Here is a 19401-nt window from a genome sequence, read left to right on the forward strand (position 1 = left end):
CAAACTATGTATGGCATATATTTGACTACGAAAAAAATTAAAGCCTTATGGAATATCAGTGGTTGCATAGATGGCTTCTCGAGAAAAATGATATGGCTAGAGGCATAGAAAACCAACAATGACCTCGTATTATCGCAGGTTACTTCATAGATGCTGTGACAGAAAACAATGGATGTCCGCAAAAAATCCGGTTAGATCACGGTACGGAGAATACCCACCTTGCAATAATGCAAAGGTTTCTGCACACCAGTGAGGATGAGAAGGGTCCTGAGTGTGTCACTTTAGGTCCAAGTACTGGAGATCAAAGGATTGAACGATGGTGGTGCATCTTGAGAAGTGCGCCCAGTTTTGGATGGACCATTTCGACCAGCTGAAAGCAGATGGCTATTTTGTTGACAGCTTCATTGACAAATCACTGATCCAGTTTTGCTTCCAAAATACCATACAGGTACAGTATCCTAAAAACCTATTGATACAGTATCAACACAGATGTAGGGGAGACCGGGGACGATTGTAACACTTCTTGTCCAAGCACATGTAACTCGCCGAATTCTTCTATTAGAGCTCTCACATTTTGACATGAAGTACCCTTATTTGTCTACTACAAATAGCAATATTTCAGCTATGTAGTGAACAAAAAATGTGTGTGTGTGTAGTTGTCAATTTAGGGTTAATTATATTAAAAGAGAGTTACATCCATCCCCACCCCTGTCAGCCATGTATAGCTAGCTGTAGCAGCATGGCGGTTTGAAATAAGCATAAATGAAAAGTGTGACATCTTATTCTGTAATCTTTTTAACAATTCTAACTTCAACAGTATCCGTACTAATCAAAATATAGACTTCATGTCACGTCCAACAAATCTCTGTGTCTTACCTGAAAAGCAGTGTTGTGGCTGTAAAATCTGCATACTTCTTCACATAGATAAGAAATTTCATATGCAAAGTCAGGAAAGAAGAAGACATTCAATTCATCACGAGTCTTAGGTCATCCCTTCTTTGTGAAAGTGGTGCTGTTACAACCATCCCTGCTCTCCCCTAACTATGAGAGATATTATAAAGGAGGAGCTTGATGAAGTTGTAACTGCCTGGAATGACCATCGCATAAGAGCAAACAATCCTCGGGCTCCTAATGGTCGTCCCTAGAGTCATTTTCTCATAGACTTCTATACAACCAGAGGAGTCGCCCCCTGATGGACATTAGCGAGAATGCAAGTTTTTAGACACTTCCGCGTTAGCTTCAGGTTGCCGCCTGGTATAAACGTCAGGTTGATGCCCAATAAAAAGGCACAGAATAACTGTCTCTGGCTTCAGAGTAGTGGCTGAGTGGCAAAGACGCACTCAGCTGAAAAACCAAGGTGGCCCAAAAAAATCAAGATGGCGGCAGCTAAAATGCCGAACTCTAGGCTTTAACACTGTAGTTCACCAACCAATGGGTGACCTCACGGTGACTAAGTCCTCTTCTTATATACAGTCCTTGGCACACACACACTCATGCACTCCCATGTTCCAATGTGTTGTAATAATGATCTGTCCTATTACATTAAACAGAAGGAATGAAAAGCAAAGGTGGAGCTGTGAGCTACGGGACGACTGTTTCAGGAGGACGGAAGTAAAACAGCTTATTGTTTGACAATAAATGTTGAAATAGATGCTAAAAAAAACACAACTACATTTTCGTAGATATTTCATGATACTCAAAGACACTTCACACGAGTTAAAATGATCATATAAAACAACAAACTAGAAACATACAACACAGTTAAAAGCTCCACCACCTTGTTTTTTTAATTTATTTTCCTTTAGTGCAATTTTGTACAATATTCTGTTTTCTATTTCTATGTATTTCATTAAATAATTATTGCTATTATTATTATTTATTTACCATTATTTAGTTTTTATGAGCAGGGAGAGGATTGTTGGGGGAGATTACTGTCTAAAATTTAAAAAATGAATCTGTAATATTGTATCATCATATGAGCAGATAGTTGAATAAAATGTGGTTATTTTATAAAAGTAGCTCCACCTGCAGCAGTGAAATGATGCTTCAGTACAAACGAGTACTTTTGATACTTTTGTACTTTTGACTTTAAGAAATTTACAAATAATACTTACTTCTACACTAGCACGTATGTACGATTTTAAATGCAGTACTTTTACTTGTAATACTTTTTCTATATTGTGGTATTCATACTTTAACTTCACAAAAATTAACTTGACTTAATAACTAACAACTTTTCAAAAATTTCAATTAATTATGCTAAAACACAGCCGAACTAATGACCTTCAGTAGACTGAAATACTCTTCTCACTGCTAACATTTTGCTTTTTTTATTCCATTTTATTTATATTATCTATATAATCATTTTTCTGTGTATAAGAGCATTTTGGAGCACAACACATTTATTTTGGGATGAATAAAGTTGTTGAATATTTGACGCCTCAAATACTAAATATAAATCCTGCTTAAATTTATCACAGAGCAAAAATGAATTTAAAAAAATCATGTATGATGATAGTTTGTGCTCATATGTTGCACAAGATAAAATATTATATTTCAGGACTGTGGATATGATCATTCTAAAAACAAAACACCATCTTTGTATTATTTCAGGCACATTAATGATTTTCTAACGCATATATTTGTAAGTCAGTCTTCATTTCAAAAATCGGAACATTCACGTATTCAAACGTAAACAAACTGGTAACCGATGGCAACGAGCTGCAGGGCAGAATGGATGATCATTGCATCACCTGGTGAGACGCAATGCATCAATGACACGCAGAGAAAAAATGTTTCAACTTCTTTTCCAAACGTGATTTTAAAATGCTTGCATTGCTGACATGTAGAGAAGAAATAAACAAAGGTGAATTAGTAACTAAATGTAATTCTTTCAAAATGACTAGATGTGCTGATCGGCGGTTTCATTCTACACACTTCAAGTGTCTAGTGCGCAGACCGCTGTCCATGGTGCTGAATGACTTATATAATGGAAAAAATTCCTATACCCGCTTTGCGTGAGTCTTTTCATGCTGAAATACATAATACCAAAAACCAGGTTGTCTTTTAAGTATTTATTCTCTGCGCAGAGAAGGTTCAATCATCACAACAGAATGCGTACAGTCTCAGTGAGGAAGAACCAAGAAAAAAGTGAACCAGCTTTCTTTATACAGAATGAGCAAAGGTGGGGGCCGATGGCCAATTGTTACAGACATTTCAGCCTCAGACTTTTGGTCTCAGACTGATAGGAACAACATTCGAAAACAAACGGTCAGCAACCAAAGCAAGCGGCCCAAAGGCCTTGGTGCTGGAACATTCTCATACAACAGTTAGTTATCTTTGTGAACAGAGAGGGAGAACTCTTCTTCTGCACAGCAGAGACACGGTGAAGTTCAACAAAGTTCAGAGCAAAATTACTTACGCATGAATATGATATACTGAGTAGAAATATATACTAAGTAAGTAGAAATATATACTACATAAAAAATTACCATTACACTTACACCACAGGCTCTTCCAAAGTTGTATTACCTCACCTGTCCTCTGCCATGGTGTTGCCGATTGTGTAGACAGAGACGGTGCATTCATAGGCAGGATGGACAATTGCTCAAGGCAAGCCGATATAGACATCCTATCATACATTATTAATGAATAAATAGGCCTACAGTTCATTTTTTTGGCTGGTTAGTTTCCAGCCTTGAGGGTGGTCAGCTGCTATAAATCTACATGTTAGTGTTAGTAGCATCCTGGTCTTAAATAGGTGACAACAATGTGAGGTTGCACCTGGTAAAATGTGCATATAGCTGCGCACTGTCGTTATCTTGCACGGAGCGACGGATTGCCTTCCGCATGCCCTGTATGTAAAACAGATTAAGGTAGACGCAGCTTGTAAATTTCATCAAATCATTCCCGATTGTCATTTTTTTTTTTTGGGTTTGCATCTCCTACCTGTGTATCATTTGGGGTTTGTATGTGTATCTACATAGGTGTGTGTGCTCACGCACACGGATTCTAATTCTTTCCAAATGACAGAGCTGGGGAGCCAAGCAGACACAAACACACACCAGCAGCTGATGATTTTGTTACTTTTGATATATTTAACCAGATCAAAAGTGAAGACCTGAGAACCAGTGCTGCCTCCTGCTTCTTAGTTGAAAATGCCAAGACCACAAAATGAACATCATATGCATAACCCAGGCAGCTACATATAGATGCATCTGTAAAAGTATGCACCATATGGTAACCGTACTACATTTTTCAAAACTTTGACAATAAAAGAATATGACTTAACAGTACTGGCTATATAGATGCATCTGTAAAAGTTGGCACACTGTAACGCAGTACAGTAATACATTTTTCAAAACTTTGACAGTAAAAGAACAAGACTTAACAGTACCAGCTAAAGATATTTTTGTGAAGATTCTTACACATATTTCTATCTTCCCTTGTCTTTATGCGTCATCAAAACATATTCGGCTGTGTACTGTAGTGTATATTCTAATGAGAAAATGACGAGGATGCTGCTGTATGTGTGTAACTGGATATTTTGGCCGATTTAGATGTTTTCTACATACCTCGGCTTGTAACTACAGCACATTAAACCAAATTAAAATGTGGGAACCTGAATACTCAAGGTATGAAAATTCTAACACTCCCAACAAGGAAACACATTTGGTCAAGTTTAGCAAAGATACATTTATTTTTAAAAGAATGAACATGAAGGGTTAACAGCCTCCAGCATGCAGTACAATAATACAGTATCACAGTTTGACACTGGTACATGATATGATGCAACATCGCCTTCATTCAAGCAGTGTAGAGATCCCCATGCTCAGACAACATGATAAATAATTCATCATGTCCACAGTGAGTGTAATGCTTCTTGGCTGTAGTTATTGTGTTGTTTGAGTCTGTTGCAGGACCTTCAGCTGGTCCTCAATGGTCTTCAGTTCCTGCTGCAGGGCTGATGTCTGCACACACAGGAGGAGGAAGGGTTCAAAGTCACATGACGTCTTTCACACATAGCATACAATCAGACAACATGTCATACGTAACTATACTGAACTATAGTAGTATTTAAAACGACATCAATAATTATAATATACAAATAATGATATTAAATAACACAAAGAAATGAATCAATGTATCAATGTAAAATAATTTAAGAAAAGATTAAAAAGAAAAGTTATGGTCAAATGTTATTTCATCATTCTTATTTTCATAGTCAGACATTTATTGGAATTCATTTTATGGACTTTTGGAAAAGGACATTTTGAAATAAAAATCGCTGTGACGAAAAATACAAAGTATACTCTTAAAGTCCAAATATAACTTAACAGCGGGGAAATAACTTTTTACAGTAATAAGTAGGTTATCACAAAATGTATTTTTTGATTTAAATTTTTACTATGTTTAATTATATGGTTATTGTTTCAAAACACCTTTATGTATCCTGGGTGTGACCCTGGATACATTCCTTTTATGTATTTTTATCTTTAGTAACGTTTTTATTCCTTTTGTGTATTTTTATCTTTAGTAACGTTTTTATTCCTTTTATGTATTTTTATCTTTAGTAACGTTTTTATTCCTTTTGTGTATTTTTATCTTTAGTAACGTTTTTATTCCTTTTATGTATTTTTATCTTTAGTAACGTTTTTATTCCTTTTGTGTATTTTTATCTTCAGTAACGTTTTTATTCCTTTTGTGTATTTTTATCTTCAGTAACGTTTTTATTCCTTTTATGTATTTTTATCTTTAGTAACGTTTTTATTCCTTTTATGTATTTTTATCTTTAGTAACGTTTTTATTCCTTTTATGTATTTTTATCTTTAGTAACGTTTTTATTCCTTTTGTGTATTTTTATCTTCAGTAACGTTTTTATTCCTTTTGTGTATTTTTATCTTCAGTAACGTTTTTATTCCTTTTGTATATTGTTTATTGTTGTTGTTCGCTGCTGCTGGCTGGCTGAGGGCTACCAAACAAAATTTCGTTGTATCACTACAATGACAATAAAAACCTCTTTATCTTTATCTTTATTACACATTGGTGTGAAATTGTCAAATTAGCATAGGAACAGCCTCCTTAGTGCTCAGTGCTCACCTTCGTGTCCATCTGCTGCCTGACATGAGCAGGAACCTTGGTCAGGTAGTCTGGAGACCGGACTCTGCAGAGGACTTTCTCCAGCTTTGGAACAAGCTTGTCTCTGCGCTGGCTGAGCTGCAGCATCCGCTTATCAATGTTCATTCCACTCTGAGAGAGCAAATCATACCGTATGTTAGACATCACCACCACGCCAAGCTAAAACAGTGGAGCACACCAGCATACTGATGGGCACACATGTGGGCGATAGAGCTACATTCCATGTCATTCCAGTTTGCATTTTGATATTGTACTTTAGGTAGCACATTGCAAAGGCAATGCAGAGTTCATTTCACATTCAATCTCTAATAATTATGGCAATGTAATCTATTACTTGAGAGAACACTTTATATCATTTTTCATCTTAATTTGATCAGTAATGCATTTGATTTTGAACTTAGATTTTTACAAGTGTCATACATCATCCAGACACAAATACATTTTCAATTTGATCAAATAATTAGCTTGCAAATAGATGCAAGATTGAAGGGACGTTTTTCATTTATGTTGGCTTTATTCAAGGCTACAAAGTTACAGGCGTGATTTACTGTCATAACAGGGTTGTGCAATGAAATGTGAGGAAGTCTAATGACCAGCTGCAGAGTGAGGAACTCAGGCCCAGAGAGCCAAGTCGACCAGTTTCATGGGGGAGATTGTGTTGAAGGCTGAGCATGCTTCATACATTCTCATGGAGGTGCTGTTATTTTCCAGATGAGTGAGGGCAGAGAGGAGGACAGTGGAGACGCTTGAGGACCGGACACTGCTTGACCATATGTTTGTAATGCAAACTGATTGTGGATACTGTAACATAACAGAGCTACCACAGTAATTGTTACATTGTCCAAAGTGAGCTAACTTCAGCTTAGTCTGGCCAGATGCAGTGACGACCTACTGGTGACGGTGTGTCATGAAGCACAGTTTGAGTGATTTGTTTGAGGAGGCATTGTAGCCAAGAGTGTGTGCTGCGTGTTAAAACACCCACACACCCATCCAGTGTGTTGTGTTGAAGAAAAGAACAGGTTTTTATCACACTCACTACAAGGATCCATGCATGACGGCTACAACCCAATGCTGTCTGTTTTACTGCAGAGAGAAGGATTAAAGGGGGCGAGGAAGAACAATGTATTATGAAAGAGGCAGATGGCTAATCTTGGTTCAGACCAAAATACAGAGAAATGATTAGAGCTGTAACTATCATATTTTTGCTTTGTAGATTAATGTGTCAATTGTGGAGAATTTCAGTATTAAACGCATTATTAGTAGGATTTAATAACACCCCTAGTGGTGAGTAGAAGTGTTACAATAATAAATATGTTAGTCACAATATGTTTCCATATGGAATATATTATAGGTTTACAATATTCTTACTTATAGAGGATATTATATGTTACAGTATATTAACTCATTGAATGTATTAAATCATAGAAGTATAGTCACTGTAGGTATTAAAACACTAAGAATAGTTTTGAGGGTCAGATAGGGATTCTGAGTGAGGTGTCAGACATGCAGCAGCAAATGGAGGCGACCTCATCGATGGAGGATGGGGCCAGTGGGACGGTCAAATGCCAAGCTGACCAGCAGGACAGAGAGGAGGAGTCCAAGATGTTTTGCGAGGAGCCAAGATGTTTTGCTAAGGGATCGATAATGGGAGGGGACAGAATTCAAATGAAGCCAATCACTAATCGCCACGGAGGGTCATTCACATGTTTTATGACAGTGTCGGACACTTTCCGACTCTCAGGGGATACAAAAGAGAATGTTTTAGGGAGTTTACCTCAGATCTCTGCAGCTCTCATTTTCAGCTAACTGGCCGCGCCGGACTGTGAGGAGATGCGTGTATGTGGTCTCTGCTCTCGAGAACATTACTATTGATAGTTAATTCAATTTGTAAGTGAACTTTGTGTAGTACATTAAATATTGTTTTAATTTTGAAGCGGGTCCAGCTCATTCTTCTGATGCGCGTGCGCAGTAAGAAGCTCGCAGCAGAAGAGTACCTGGCCTGCAAGCTCCTTCATCCTTTGTTCTTAAAAACCTAACACAATTATTTCTTGGATTAATTGTTTGTTCTATAAAACGTTAGATCAGAGGTAGCCAACACGGTGCCTGCGGGCACCCTGTCGCCCGCAGGGACCACGTGAGTCGCCTGCAAGGCACCTGCAAGGCAGGTTCTAAAAATAGCACTAGTCACCATGGAGCTCCGTCTAAAATTGTAGTTGCTGTTGTTTTTTAATCAAAAACGCTTGCATAAGTGTAGATTTTAAAATGACAATATTTCTTGTCATAAGAGAGTTGGGTACCCGGAGGCGCACGGCGGACAGCCAGGACGAGGCCGCCGCACCGCACTAGGTTTTCAGGTTCTGAATGGCGGGCGCTTCCCGTTGGCGCCAGACGCGCGCCGCGAGCGCACCCCGTCATCAGGTCCGTAAATCCTCGGAACAGGCCGCGGGGCAACAACTCGTGGGTGGCGGGGGTAGAGGCGAGGCAACGCAATCCGACCGAAAAGGCCCAGACTAGAGGTTTGAACGCGGGCGCCCGAAGACGCTCGCGCGCCTCGGAGGGTTGGATCCCCCCTCGGCTATAGACGAGACTTTTTACTAGTTTCTTCGTGGAGAAAAAGGTACCATTGGAAAAGCTGGTGTCGGTGACAACAGACGGGGCTCCCGCGATGACGGGCCGGCATGCAGGCTTCATTGCGCAATGCAAAGGTGACCCAGACTTCCCAAAATGTCTACATTACCACTGCATCATTCACCAGCAGGCGCTATGTGCAAAAGTAACCGGCTTTGATCATGTGATGATACAAAAATATCAGAGATGTGATACCTCTGACTTTCAAATGTTGAAACAGATTAACAGAAATAAAAGCTGCATGTTTAAATATGTATGTGTAGCTATACCATCATTGTTGTGGAAATCATTATTAATAATTAGTGAGGAATAATTAACTGACATGTGATCAAACAGTCTCTTCACATATATTATTATTATTAAGGTGATCTGTGCAACTTTTGTTGTTCAGGAAGTTTGTATCAAATAAGTAGCCCTTCGTACTACTCGGTACCCTTGAAGTAGCTCTCGGTTTAAAAGAGGTTGGTGACCCCTGCGTTAGATAATAGTAAAACATGTCCTCCATCATCTCTGAGAGTCAGTGTCTTCAAATAACTTGTTTAGTCAGTCAGTCATTTACCCAAAGCTATTTTCATGATACTGTATTGTAATGATAGGTCAGCTTTGAATAAAGGCCATGGTGACAATTCTATGGACCTATGTTGGTGCATAACTAGCACCCTGAATAGATGTTATTTGTAGTTTTTTCTGATCCCAATTTTAACGGCGGCAGTGCGAGGTAATCATGAGGACACAAGGATCTTGATGGTTTCCGTCCCTCCCCCCAAGATGTAAAAATGTTATTTTTTTTGTTTTTTTTAATATGCTTTCAAATGGTTTTAGATGGAAATCTGGCACTCTGTACCCTGGTCCTGGTCCCGATGGAGGGAAGCTGGGCTCCTGACCGGTTGTTGAGTAGCTGGTCAGGTGAGTAGTGCCTGCCTCACAGAACCAGACCCTTCCACTGTCACTTTGTTTTCTATCTTAGTGTGTGTGCGCGTGTGTGTGTGTGTGTGTGTGTGTGTGTGTAGGTGGGACAGGGGCTTTAGTGTGCTGTGTCCTGCCTGGTCATTGTTTGTCAGTGACAGTGTTGTCTTTGTTGTATTATCTGAAAAAATGATATTTATATTTAGAAGAAAAAAAAAAGATATAATATAAAGAAAAGCAGTGAATCCTCACAATTAAGAAGCCTGAGCCAGAAACTGTTGATTGTAAATATATGAAAAGATTCAGTGATTATCAAAATTGTAGCCAATTCATTTTTTGTCATCCACTAATCAAGTAGTTGGGGCCTAAAGAGCTGAAGCAGGAGGACGTTGATACCATACCTGAATGTGAAGGTGTAGCTGACATGTGTGATCCACCACGCCAATGAGGCTCCCTGTAGGTGGAGGGGTGGAGTGATCCGCTCTATGAGAGTAGATATGGAGGCTGGAGATCCGGCTTAAAGTCCAAACAGCTGACCCAAAGTGAAGGAGGACCTTGGCCTGGCTGGGTGAACACACTGCCCACACTGAAACACAGGACACGGAAATAAACCACTTCAGCTCATGTTAAGTAATCCATTTATCAATAAGGCTCATCAGTGTATTCTTTGTATGAAAGCTGGATTCATATTCAGTCTTTGAGCATGGAACATTGAAGTGCTACTTTTGAACCGTTAAATAACTTACTGGCTGGTTTTTCTTTGGTCATGCCACACTGGGCTCGTAGTGAGCGGGCCACTCGGATCACTTCCTGCACCAGTAGGAAATCCCTTTCCTCTTCAGGGAAATGCCAGTGAGCCTGGCAGGATGGAGACGTTACAAATAGAACACATCAGCTAAAACACATGGGAAGTTAAACACAGTTAGGAGACAATCAGAAATCTAGACCTAACTTTGTTTTGCCTATAGAGCGGACCAGTATATCGTCTCTAACCCAGTTAGATGTTGTACAATCCAAATCCAAAAGTCCAATACTACATACACCTAAAAAAAAGTAAGAACCCATTTGAAAATGTGACAAGAAATAGTAACAAAGGAGCTGGTACAACTCTAGAAGATGCAGCTAGCACGTAGACGTTCATAACAAGGTAAACTAATGTTAAAGTAATAATCTCAAAGATTTTCATTTACATACACAGTCAAGTCACTATGGTAAATGGACTTGTATTTGTTTACACCCATTCATATGCTGATGGCAGGGACTACCATGTCCTGATGGTCCCATCAGGACTAACCGAGGCCCAAACTACACCGAAGGCATTTATGTGGTTCAGTGTCTTCCCCAAGGAGACATCGACATGGACTGCAGGAACCGAGAATCAAACATCCAATCTTCTGATTGAAAGACCCGCTCTACCTCTAAACCACAGCCGCCCCTATCAATCTCATATGCATGAGGTGACACAATGTTGATTTTACCTACAGCCCACGGGCGAAAGCTCTTGTATTTGCAGTAATATGAAGTGAGTGTCTGTGTTCCCGGGAAAAGTCACTGTTTGGATCTCTGGGAAGTGAGATCCAAAAACACTGGTGCTGCCAAAGAAACGAGACGGAGAGCCTCGGGATTATAACTTTAAGGTAGTATTGTTAAGCTGTGTACATGACTACGGTCTTTGTTAGTAGGCTTTTTAACAATAGGATTAATGTCAGCTGTCAAACATCTAAATCTTCCTGCTAATGTTGAGGAATATTATTGCCTTACTTGACTAAAACACAGACAGTGAACAGTATTGTAGTGAATACAGCTTCTGAATGGTTGGCTGCTCTGCAGAGAACACAGTAGCTTCAATAATGATCAGTGAGTAAGAACCACAGAGAGTGTTACAAGAGGAGGGAAGACGACTGGAGTTACCAAAGAGACTCAGCCTCAGTAAACTTCCAATCAATTGAAGACCACTAGACTGAACATCTGTAGCAAACTAGACACAAACTAACTAAAATGACTTTCCACACATCAGAGTGTGTTTCAGGTGTTGGGGAGTACTACTGCAAACGTGAAAAAAGTCTCCTGAGGGAGGGCGTCAACATCACACTGGTTCCCTCCACAAACAGCCAATGGGATTCTTCATTGGATTCTGAATAATTGCAGAAAATAATCTCTGTGGCAAACAAACGTTTATGATACTTGTTTTGTTCAGCAAGATAATCTTCCCATTGAAGAACACCACTCGTATTTGTTTTTGTTTGCAGCGTGAATACAATCAGCAGAAGTAAAAAGCTAACGTTAGGCTATAAAGGAACTCCACTATGGTCACATGACTTCACTTCTCCACCATTAACCTAAAGGAGGATAGTGTTCTCGTGAGGACGTGTAGTCGTCTCATTTACACTCTTTTTTAAGACTCGTAAAAGCTTCTAAATTCACCAGAGGGGTGTTTACTGACCTATTTTATACATCGTAGAACTAAACTTTCAGATCTCTACATCTTCATCCTTATTTCAGATATCTAACCAAAAACACATTCAATAAACACAAACCCTGAGACAAGGGAACAGGAAGTGTAAATATGCTGACTCATTTCTGGGTTTTAGGACTTCAGGACAGAGTGCAATGTGACTAAAAGTAATAGATACTTTACACAAAAGGTTTACATTAAGTGTGGTGCTGAAGCTAACACGTGATTATCCAGAGGAACAGGGACACTGTGTCTGGAAAATCACACTGATATACATTGTTATGTCATTTGTTAAAGCAAAATAAATTAAATTCCATCCACCTCCAGTGGCAGCAAATATTTGAAAACCAAAAGCATCCGCTGCTCTGGTTTGTGAGGAGTGACCCTTTAGAAACGTTATCATGCCGTAACTGTGGGGAAGGAGAGGTGTGATGGCTGCAGTCCTACCAGCTGAGAGGAGCAGGGGTACGGCTGCAAACACAGAGTGGTCTGGGCAGCAGCTCCAGGTCTGAATGGCAGGAGTCTCTGCCACAGCTCCTCAGTGATGAAGGGCATGAAGGGGGAGAGCAGGGCCAGAGACGTAGACACACAGTGATAGAGGATACTGGTGGCCACCTGCCTCGCTCTGACACTGTGCTCTGTGTGGACCACTGCCCCCTCCTCCTGCTGGAGCAGCACAGGCTTCACATACTCCTACAGCACACACACACACAGAAAAGGAAATGACAATCACTGGTTACATACTACCATTAGCTCCACTCAAAATCTCTGGGTTCATTTTGGTTAATGTGTTTCCATCAGTCTTTGACTGAGCCTCCTGTCGCCATGAAGAAATCAGGTGAACACATCATCCTTCCTTTTTAGACCGAGCAGTGAGTAGAGTACTGCCAATACAAAGTCTTCTCATTTCTAATCTTCAAAGTGTACCCATAATGCAATGTGAATGTTGTGCTCCTCACCATGTACACGTCACACAGGCTGTGGACCCAGAAGGAGTACAAGGCAGACGTGACAGCGTGCAGCTCGTAGGCTTCAAAGGCCTGCTCACACTCCACTACAGTGCTGTAGAGTCTGGAGCAGATCCAGCGGTCCACGCTGCTCAGAGCACTCGTCTGAAACATTTATAGGATTTAGTCAATACACCTTTTGTACAAAGAGGCACGTCTGATGAAGCTAGCCTTCAGCTGGGCTTCACTCAAACACACATTTGAATTTGGACATCCTTTTCACATAGTAGTCAACATTCTCTATTTAAAGAATGTGTCTGTTTGACACACTGATTCTTCTTTAATAATAATGCATTGTATTTATAGGCACCTTTCAAAGCACTCATGGACATTATCATCATAAAATCAAACAAAACAGTAATATACAATAATAAGGTAATACAATAACTAGATATACAATATTCAGCAATGCAAGACTCAATGTGGTTGTAGTCACTGGAGACAGATTGAGACTAAATATGCCAGTTTAAAGAGGTGCGTTATAAGACAGGGTTTGAAGGTGGAGAGAGTTCGACACTCTGACCCCATGGTAGTGCTGGTTTACTGGTTCACTTACTCAAAACACAGAGCACTTAAAGTGTCATTTCTTACTCAACAAGCTAAGCGCTATTTCTGCTGCCTGAGCTGCTATAGCATGTGCAATATGCTATACAGTGGGTGCTAATTTACATTTTTAGAAAGACTCATGTGTGAGTAAAGTAAGAAGCACAACATGGTTAGCCTAGCATAGCATAAAGACTGGAAACAGAGGGAAAAAAACTACCTTGGTTCTGTCTAAAGCTCAGAAATACACCTCCCAACCCCTCTAAAGATCCCAACATGTTGTATGTCACCTTTAATCTGCACACAACCAGAAATGTGTAAACCATAGTTCGATGTTTCTGGGGAGTTACATGCTGGAACTATTGAACAACCATCCATTCGCCCAGCGTCTCTGACTAATGTCAATCAGTGAGCTTTGGAGGTGTATTTTGGAACTTTAGACAGAGCCCGGCTAACTGCTCCCAGTATTAATGCTAAGCTAGGCTAACCACATCCAGACTTTCTTTGATATATTCCAGTCATATGAGATTGTGATGATTTATGTTGCTGACAACTCAACAAGGTTGAATGAGGGTTAACAACAGATTGCTAGATCCATTAAATTACCTCAAACAACAAACTGTCTGACATGAGATGCTGTTGGTCTCTTCAGACATTCTGTATTAGTCCAATGAGCTGTTTTATCATGCTATAGTTAGCAACCACTGGACAAAGCCACTGGTAGCCTTTATGTCATATCATTGTTCATAATGACAGTTCATAAGTCAGTGCTGATTAAAGATGCTTCATTCTACACTATGTGGCTCTGTACAGGAAGTTTGTGGCATTTTCTTTACTGTATTCAAAGGGATTTTTACATTTAAGCCGATCCTTCTCTCCATCAAGCTGCTGATTTGTGCAATGTGAACAGCTTCGTCTTTCTGTTTTGCACAACAAAGCGATGTGTTGTGTGGTGAAGCAGACCTCAGTGTCACACAAACAACCACTGTACAGGCTGGCAGTGATTGCTGTCGTTTGTGGAAATTATACACATTTCTGAAAAGTTATTGTTCTAATATCTTAGTAATGTAAAGACAAGCTTAGCCCTTGTACACCAACAGTACAACTAAATAGATGAATATGAAAATAAAAAAGGAGTGCAACTGGTGGTGTCTTTGCTGTACCTCCTCCAGGGTTCCCACTGGTGTTGTGTTGTCACCCAACACTCCCAGTGTGAATCTAAGCGTCTGCCACATTTTATTACAGAAGTGTCTGCAGCTCAGGACCTGAGCGATGGACAGACTGATGTCTTCTCCTGAAGAAAAGACACAGTGTGAAGGCAAACAGACTTAAGGTGGATAGTTTAGTTCACTAGTGGCAGGGCCTAGGTCAGTTCATTGGTTGATCTGTCTGGAAGTTGGTCCATCGTAGGAATGTGGTCCAGATCGAGTTTAAGGACGAATGCAACTTAGAGAAATATAAACAAATATAAATATAAAACTATTTCATTTCACAAAAAGAAGCTAAAGTTCAAATGTTTAAATGTTTAAATATCAGAGGCCGTACAAGCTAATTCTTATTCCTACTGTTTACCTCGCCATCGTCACCACTAAAGTCCTGCAATCCTGCAAATATAAATGATACGCTAAAGTGAAGTGTTGTGGAATGTGATAAGCTTTTACATGTATAAATCTGTTACTCCAACTGCACTTCCAGGATCCTATTCAATTGTCTCACTTGAGCCTTAAACAACATGTGATGGAGTGGAGTCCCCCTCTTAAAGCTCCAATACTCTGTGGTGAAACAAACTGAAACTAGTTTTAAGGAGACAGAGCAGACCAACTGCCAAAGTGAGTGATCTGTGAAACACAACCATGTCCTGTCACTGCAGCTGCTCACGTCTCATCTGTCTCTCTGTCTGCTTCTTCTTTTCCTGCAACACTGTTTGACATCACACAGCTCCACACATTCATTCACTCAGACAAATGGCCGTCCCCTACAGAGAGAGAGATGAGAGTCACTCACCCTGCATCTTGTGAGAGCAGAGGGCAAATCTCAGAGCATCAGTCCCACACTGAGGGATCCCTTTGGGGAAGTCTTTCTTCTGTGGGGAAGCAGATGGAAGGGACAGATAAGAGAGGAAGTAATGAGTGTGCTCAGTCAGCCAGAAAGAAACAGATAGAGAGGGGAGCTGACCTGAGCTTCCATGGCAACCAGTCTCTCCCTGGGGTCAAGGTTTCCCTCCTTCACCTTCTCTTGAAGTCTCTGGGAGGAAACAAGCAACAAAACGTCTCTGAGGGAATCACAACAGGCGGCTGTCACAGTGGGCACTTTCCTAACAGTACATCAGCTGTACTGTCACGTCACAACCGAAAAATGCTTGTATTCTCTCACATCTCAGATAATATACATATACAGTTGTGTGAAAAAGTGTTTGCCCCCTTCCTGATTTCTTATTTTTTTGCATGTTTGTCACACTTAAATGTTTCAGATCATCAAACAAATTTAAATATTAGACAAAGATAACACAAAATGCAGTTTTTAAATGAAGGTTTTTATTATTAAGGAAAAAAAAAATCCAAACCTACATGGCCCTGTGTGAAAAAGTGATTGCCCCCCCCCCTGTTAAAACATAAATTAACTGTGGTTTATCACATCTTTGGAATGCTGAGTTCAATTTCTCTAGCCACACCCAGGAACATGGAACAGTGGTGAACCTTCCCAGGAGTGGCCGGCCGACCAAAATTACCCCAAGAGCGCAGCGACGACTCATCCAAGAGGTCACAAAAGACCCCAGAACAACATCCAAAGAACTGCAGGCCTCACTTGCCTCAATTAAGGTCAGTGTTCATGACTCCACCATAAGAAAGAGACTGGGCAAAAATGGCCTGCATGGCAGAGTTCCAAGACGAAAACCACTGCTGAGCAAAAAGAACATAAAGGCTCGTCTCAGTTTTGCCAGAAAACATCTTGATGATCCCCAAGACTTTTGGGAAAATACTCTGTGGACTGACGAGACAAAAGTTGAACTTTTTGGAAGGTGTATGTCCCATTACATCTGGCGTAAAAGTAACACGGCATTTCAGAAAAGGAACATCATACCAACAGTAAAATATGGTGGTGGTAGTGTGATGGTCTGGGGCTGTTTTGCTGCTTCAGGACCTGGAAGACTTGCTGTGGTAAATGGAACCATGAATTCTGCTGTCTACCAACAAATCCTGAAGGAGAATGTCCGGCCATCTGTTCGTGACCTCAAGCTGAAGCGCACTTGGGTTCTGCAGCAGGACAATGATCCAAAACACACCAGCAAGTCCACCTCTGAATGGCTTAAGAAAAACAAAATGAAGACTTTGGAGTGGCCTAGTCAAAGTCCCGACCTGAATCCGATTGAGATGCTGTGGCATGACCTTAAAAAGGCGGTTCATGCTCGAAAACCCTCCAATGTGGCTGAATTACAACAATTCTGCAAAGATGAGTGGGCCAAAATTCCTCTACAGCGCTGTAAAAGACTCATTGCCAGTTATCACAAACGCTTGATTGCAGTTGTTGCTGCTAAGGGTGGCCCAACCAGTTATTAGGTTTAGGGGCAATCACTTTTTCACACAGGGCCATGTTGGCCCATGGTTTGGATTTTTTTTCCCCCTTAATAATAAAAACCTTCATTTAAAAACTGCATTTTGTGTTTACTTGTGTTATCTTTGTCTAATATTTAAATTTGTTTGATGATCTGAAACATTTAAGTGTGACAAACATGCAAAAAAATAAGAAATCAGGAAGGGGGCAAACACTTTTTCACACCACTGTATATCACCTTAACTGACTTTGATAGCTTTAAGTTGTACTCTGTATTGATGGAGATAACATCAAAGAAAATGTCCACTTCACTCTCACACACACACACACACACACACACACACACACACACACACACACACACACACACACACACACACACACACACACACACACACACACACACACACACACACACACACACACACACACACACACACACACACACTTGCATGACTGACATATTCTAATACTTCCCCTTTAAAAAGCATCAGAGCGCTGCCCCTTCATTCAGTGTGATAGATATCAGAAAGTCATAAACGGTAATTTGCCTCATGGACCAGACCAGGTGCTACCTACCTCCAGAGAGACTCCATGTGTAACATCTAATGGGTCAATGACATTTCCCAGAGATTTACTCATCTTTCTGCCATGTTTATCTCTCACCAGAGAGTGAAGGAGAACCTGAAAGGCATAATGGAAAGAGGAAAGGGAAAGAGAAAAACAGCAGGATGGGCTGACACAGTAATCAATTAATAGTGTTTGTACTGTACTGTTTTGTTTTAGGTTTGTCATTATCTAAGAACCTGTTTAAAGGGCAGCTGTCCAGTCAGCTCTGTGCCCAGCATCACCATCCTCGCCACCCAGAAGAAGATGAGGTCACTGCCCGTCTCCAGAATGGAACTGGGGTAGAAACGCTGAAGGTCAGTGGTCTGTGGGAAGTGAAGGTGTGGTTATGATACAAAGGGACAGGGCTGTTTATGGAGGACTATGTTCTGCTGGAATTGGTGCAGTACCTGCTCAGGCCAGCCAAGCATTGCGAAGGGAAACAGCCCTGAGGAGAACCACGTATCCAGGACATCAGGGTCTGCCACAGAAAGTATGAAGATATAACCAATAAAGACATACATGCGTGTATTTAAATAAATGCCAGTTCTACCAGAGCAGCACTACAATGGCAACATTATTTATAGTAGGAGGCTTTTAACTGGTTGGTTTTGCCTCCATTGATTCAAAAATGTATTACCTAATATTCTGTACAGTAGTAGCAGCAGGAGTAGAAGTAGCCTGTTCGATTATTGATTCTGATATTGATATTGGAGAATAAAAAAAATTCTGAAATCTATATATCTGTCATGGCTGATGCCAGGCAGCAGGGAATCAACCCGAATGCAGATAGTCCAGGCAGACAAGGGTACAGGTTCAGGTTCAAGGTTCAGGATTCAGGAACAGGCTCAGTGGGAAGAACCAAAGAGAAGGGAGGTCTGGACAATGGAGAGCCACAGGGCAGGAGACCTCACATGGAAGACTAGACGGGCAGAGCTACTCTGGAGGCCGCCAGCATTGGCAAGAGCACTCTGGAGGGTGGCCTCGAAGCTTGGGACAGAGATGTTGAGGCTTGAAGCATTAGCAGAGTCGCTCAGAGGCTGTCCAGGAGGCTGGAGGCTGGGAAAGACAACTGGCAACTGAAGATCTGGCTGTAGGTTTGGGTTGGGTGCTGGACAGGTGTACCGTTTGCTACCAGAGCAGAAAGCCGGCGAGGAGAGCACGGCCAGAGGTCCGCGTTAGGAAAGCAGGGCAGGAGTTACCAAAAAACACTGGGGAGTCGGTGATGCCCTCAGCTGTATTCACTCACGGCCCCTTCCATCCGGGGGGCGTTTAAGAGTAGTAAGTGAGGAGTCAGCAGGCAGTCAATGGCAGTACAAAACAGGCATACAAGGTGTTTTGAGAAAGTGTGAGTCACTATAACTAAACACCCAAAATATTATGCAGTTTGCCGCAGCAGAATGAGAGATTAGCCATGGACAGACAGAGGTGCACACTCACTCACTCACTCACTAAATGTAGCAGTAATAGCAAATGTAAAACATCTTAGTGTGAATCTGCGGTTAAATGAGCTTTCCCTTCCATTTGCCTAAATGTGATGGTGAATGTAGAGTAGGCTTAAGAGAT

At 40.8% G+C, this 19401-nt stretch overlaps 1 protein-coding gene across 2 annotated transcripts in view; it reads right to left on the minus strand.

Moving 5' to 3' along the window:
* Positions 1 to 4680: 4680 nt before the first annotated feature.
* The window catches only part of vars2 (valyl-tRNA synthetase 2, mitochondrial), a 28445-nt gene continuing 13724 nt past the window's right edge, over positions 4681 to 19401 (minus strand). For both annotated transcript variants that reach the window (XM_076105779.1, XM_076105778.1), the window contains 12 exons: positions 18246 to 18316; positions 18036 to 18161; positions 17809 to 17913; positions 15853 to 15921; positions 15682 to 15760; positions 14841 to 14971; positions 13087 to 13239; positions 12575 to 12820; positions 10419 to 10530; positions 10074 to 10258; positions 6100 to 6249; positions 4681 to 4970 (listed from right to left, as the gene is read on the minus strand). In XM_076105779.1, the coding sequence (XP_075961894.1) occupies positions 4893 to 4970; positions 6100 to 6249; positions 10074 to 10258; positions 10419 to 10530; positions 12575 to 12820; positions 13087 to 13239; positions 14841 to 14971; positions 15682 to 15760; positions 15853 to 15921; positions 17809 to 17913; positions 18036 to 18161; positions 18246 to 18316 (1505 nt within the window). In that variant the 3' untranslated portion in view covers positions 4681 to 4892. The remainder of the gene's footprint in view (positions 4971 to 6099; positions 6250 to 10073; positions 10259 to 10418; positions 10531 to 12574; positions 12821 to 13086; positions 13240 to 14840; positions 14972 to 15681; positions 15761 to 15852; positions 15922 to 17808; positions 17914 to 18035; positions 18162 to 18245; positions 18317 to 19401) is intronic.

Source organism: Anarhichas minor, unplaced genomic scaffold (genome assembly GCF_050575085.1).
Source record: "Anarhichas minor isolate MPS153535 unplaced genomic scaffold, ASM5057508v1 ptg000033l, whole genome shotgun sequence".
Lineage (NCBI taxonomy): Eukaryota > Metazoa > Chordata > Actinopteri > Perciformes > Anarhichadidae > Anarhichas > Anarhichas minor.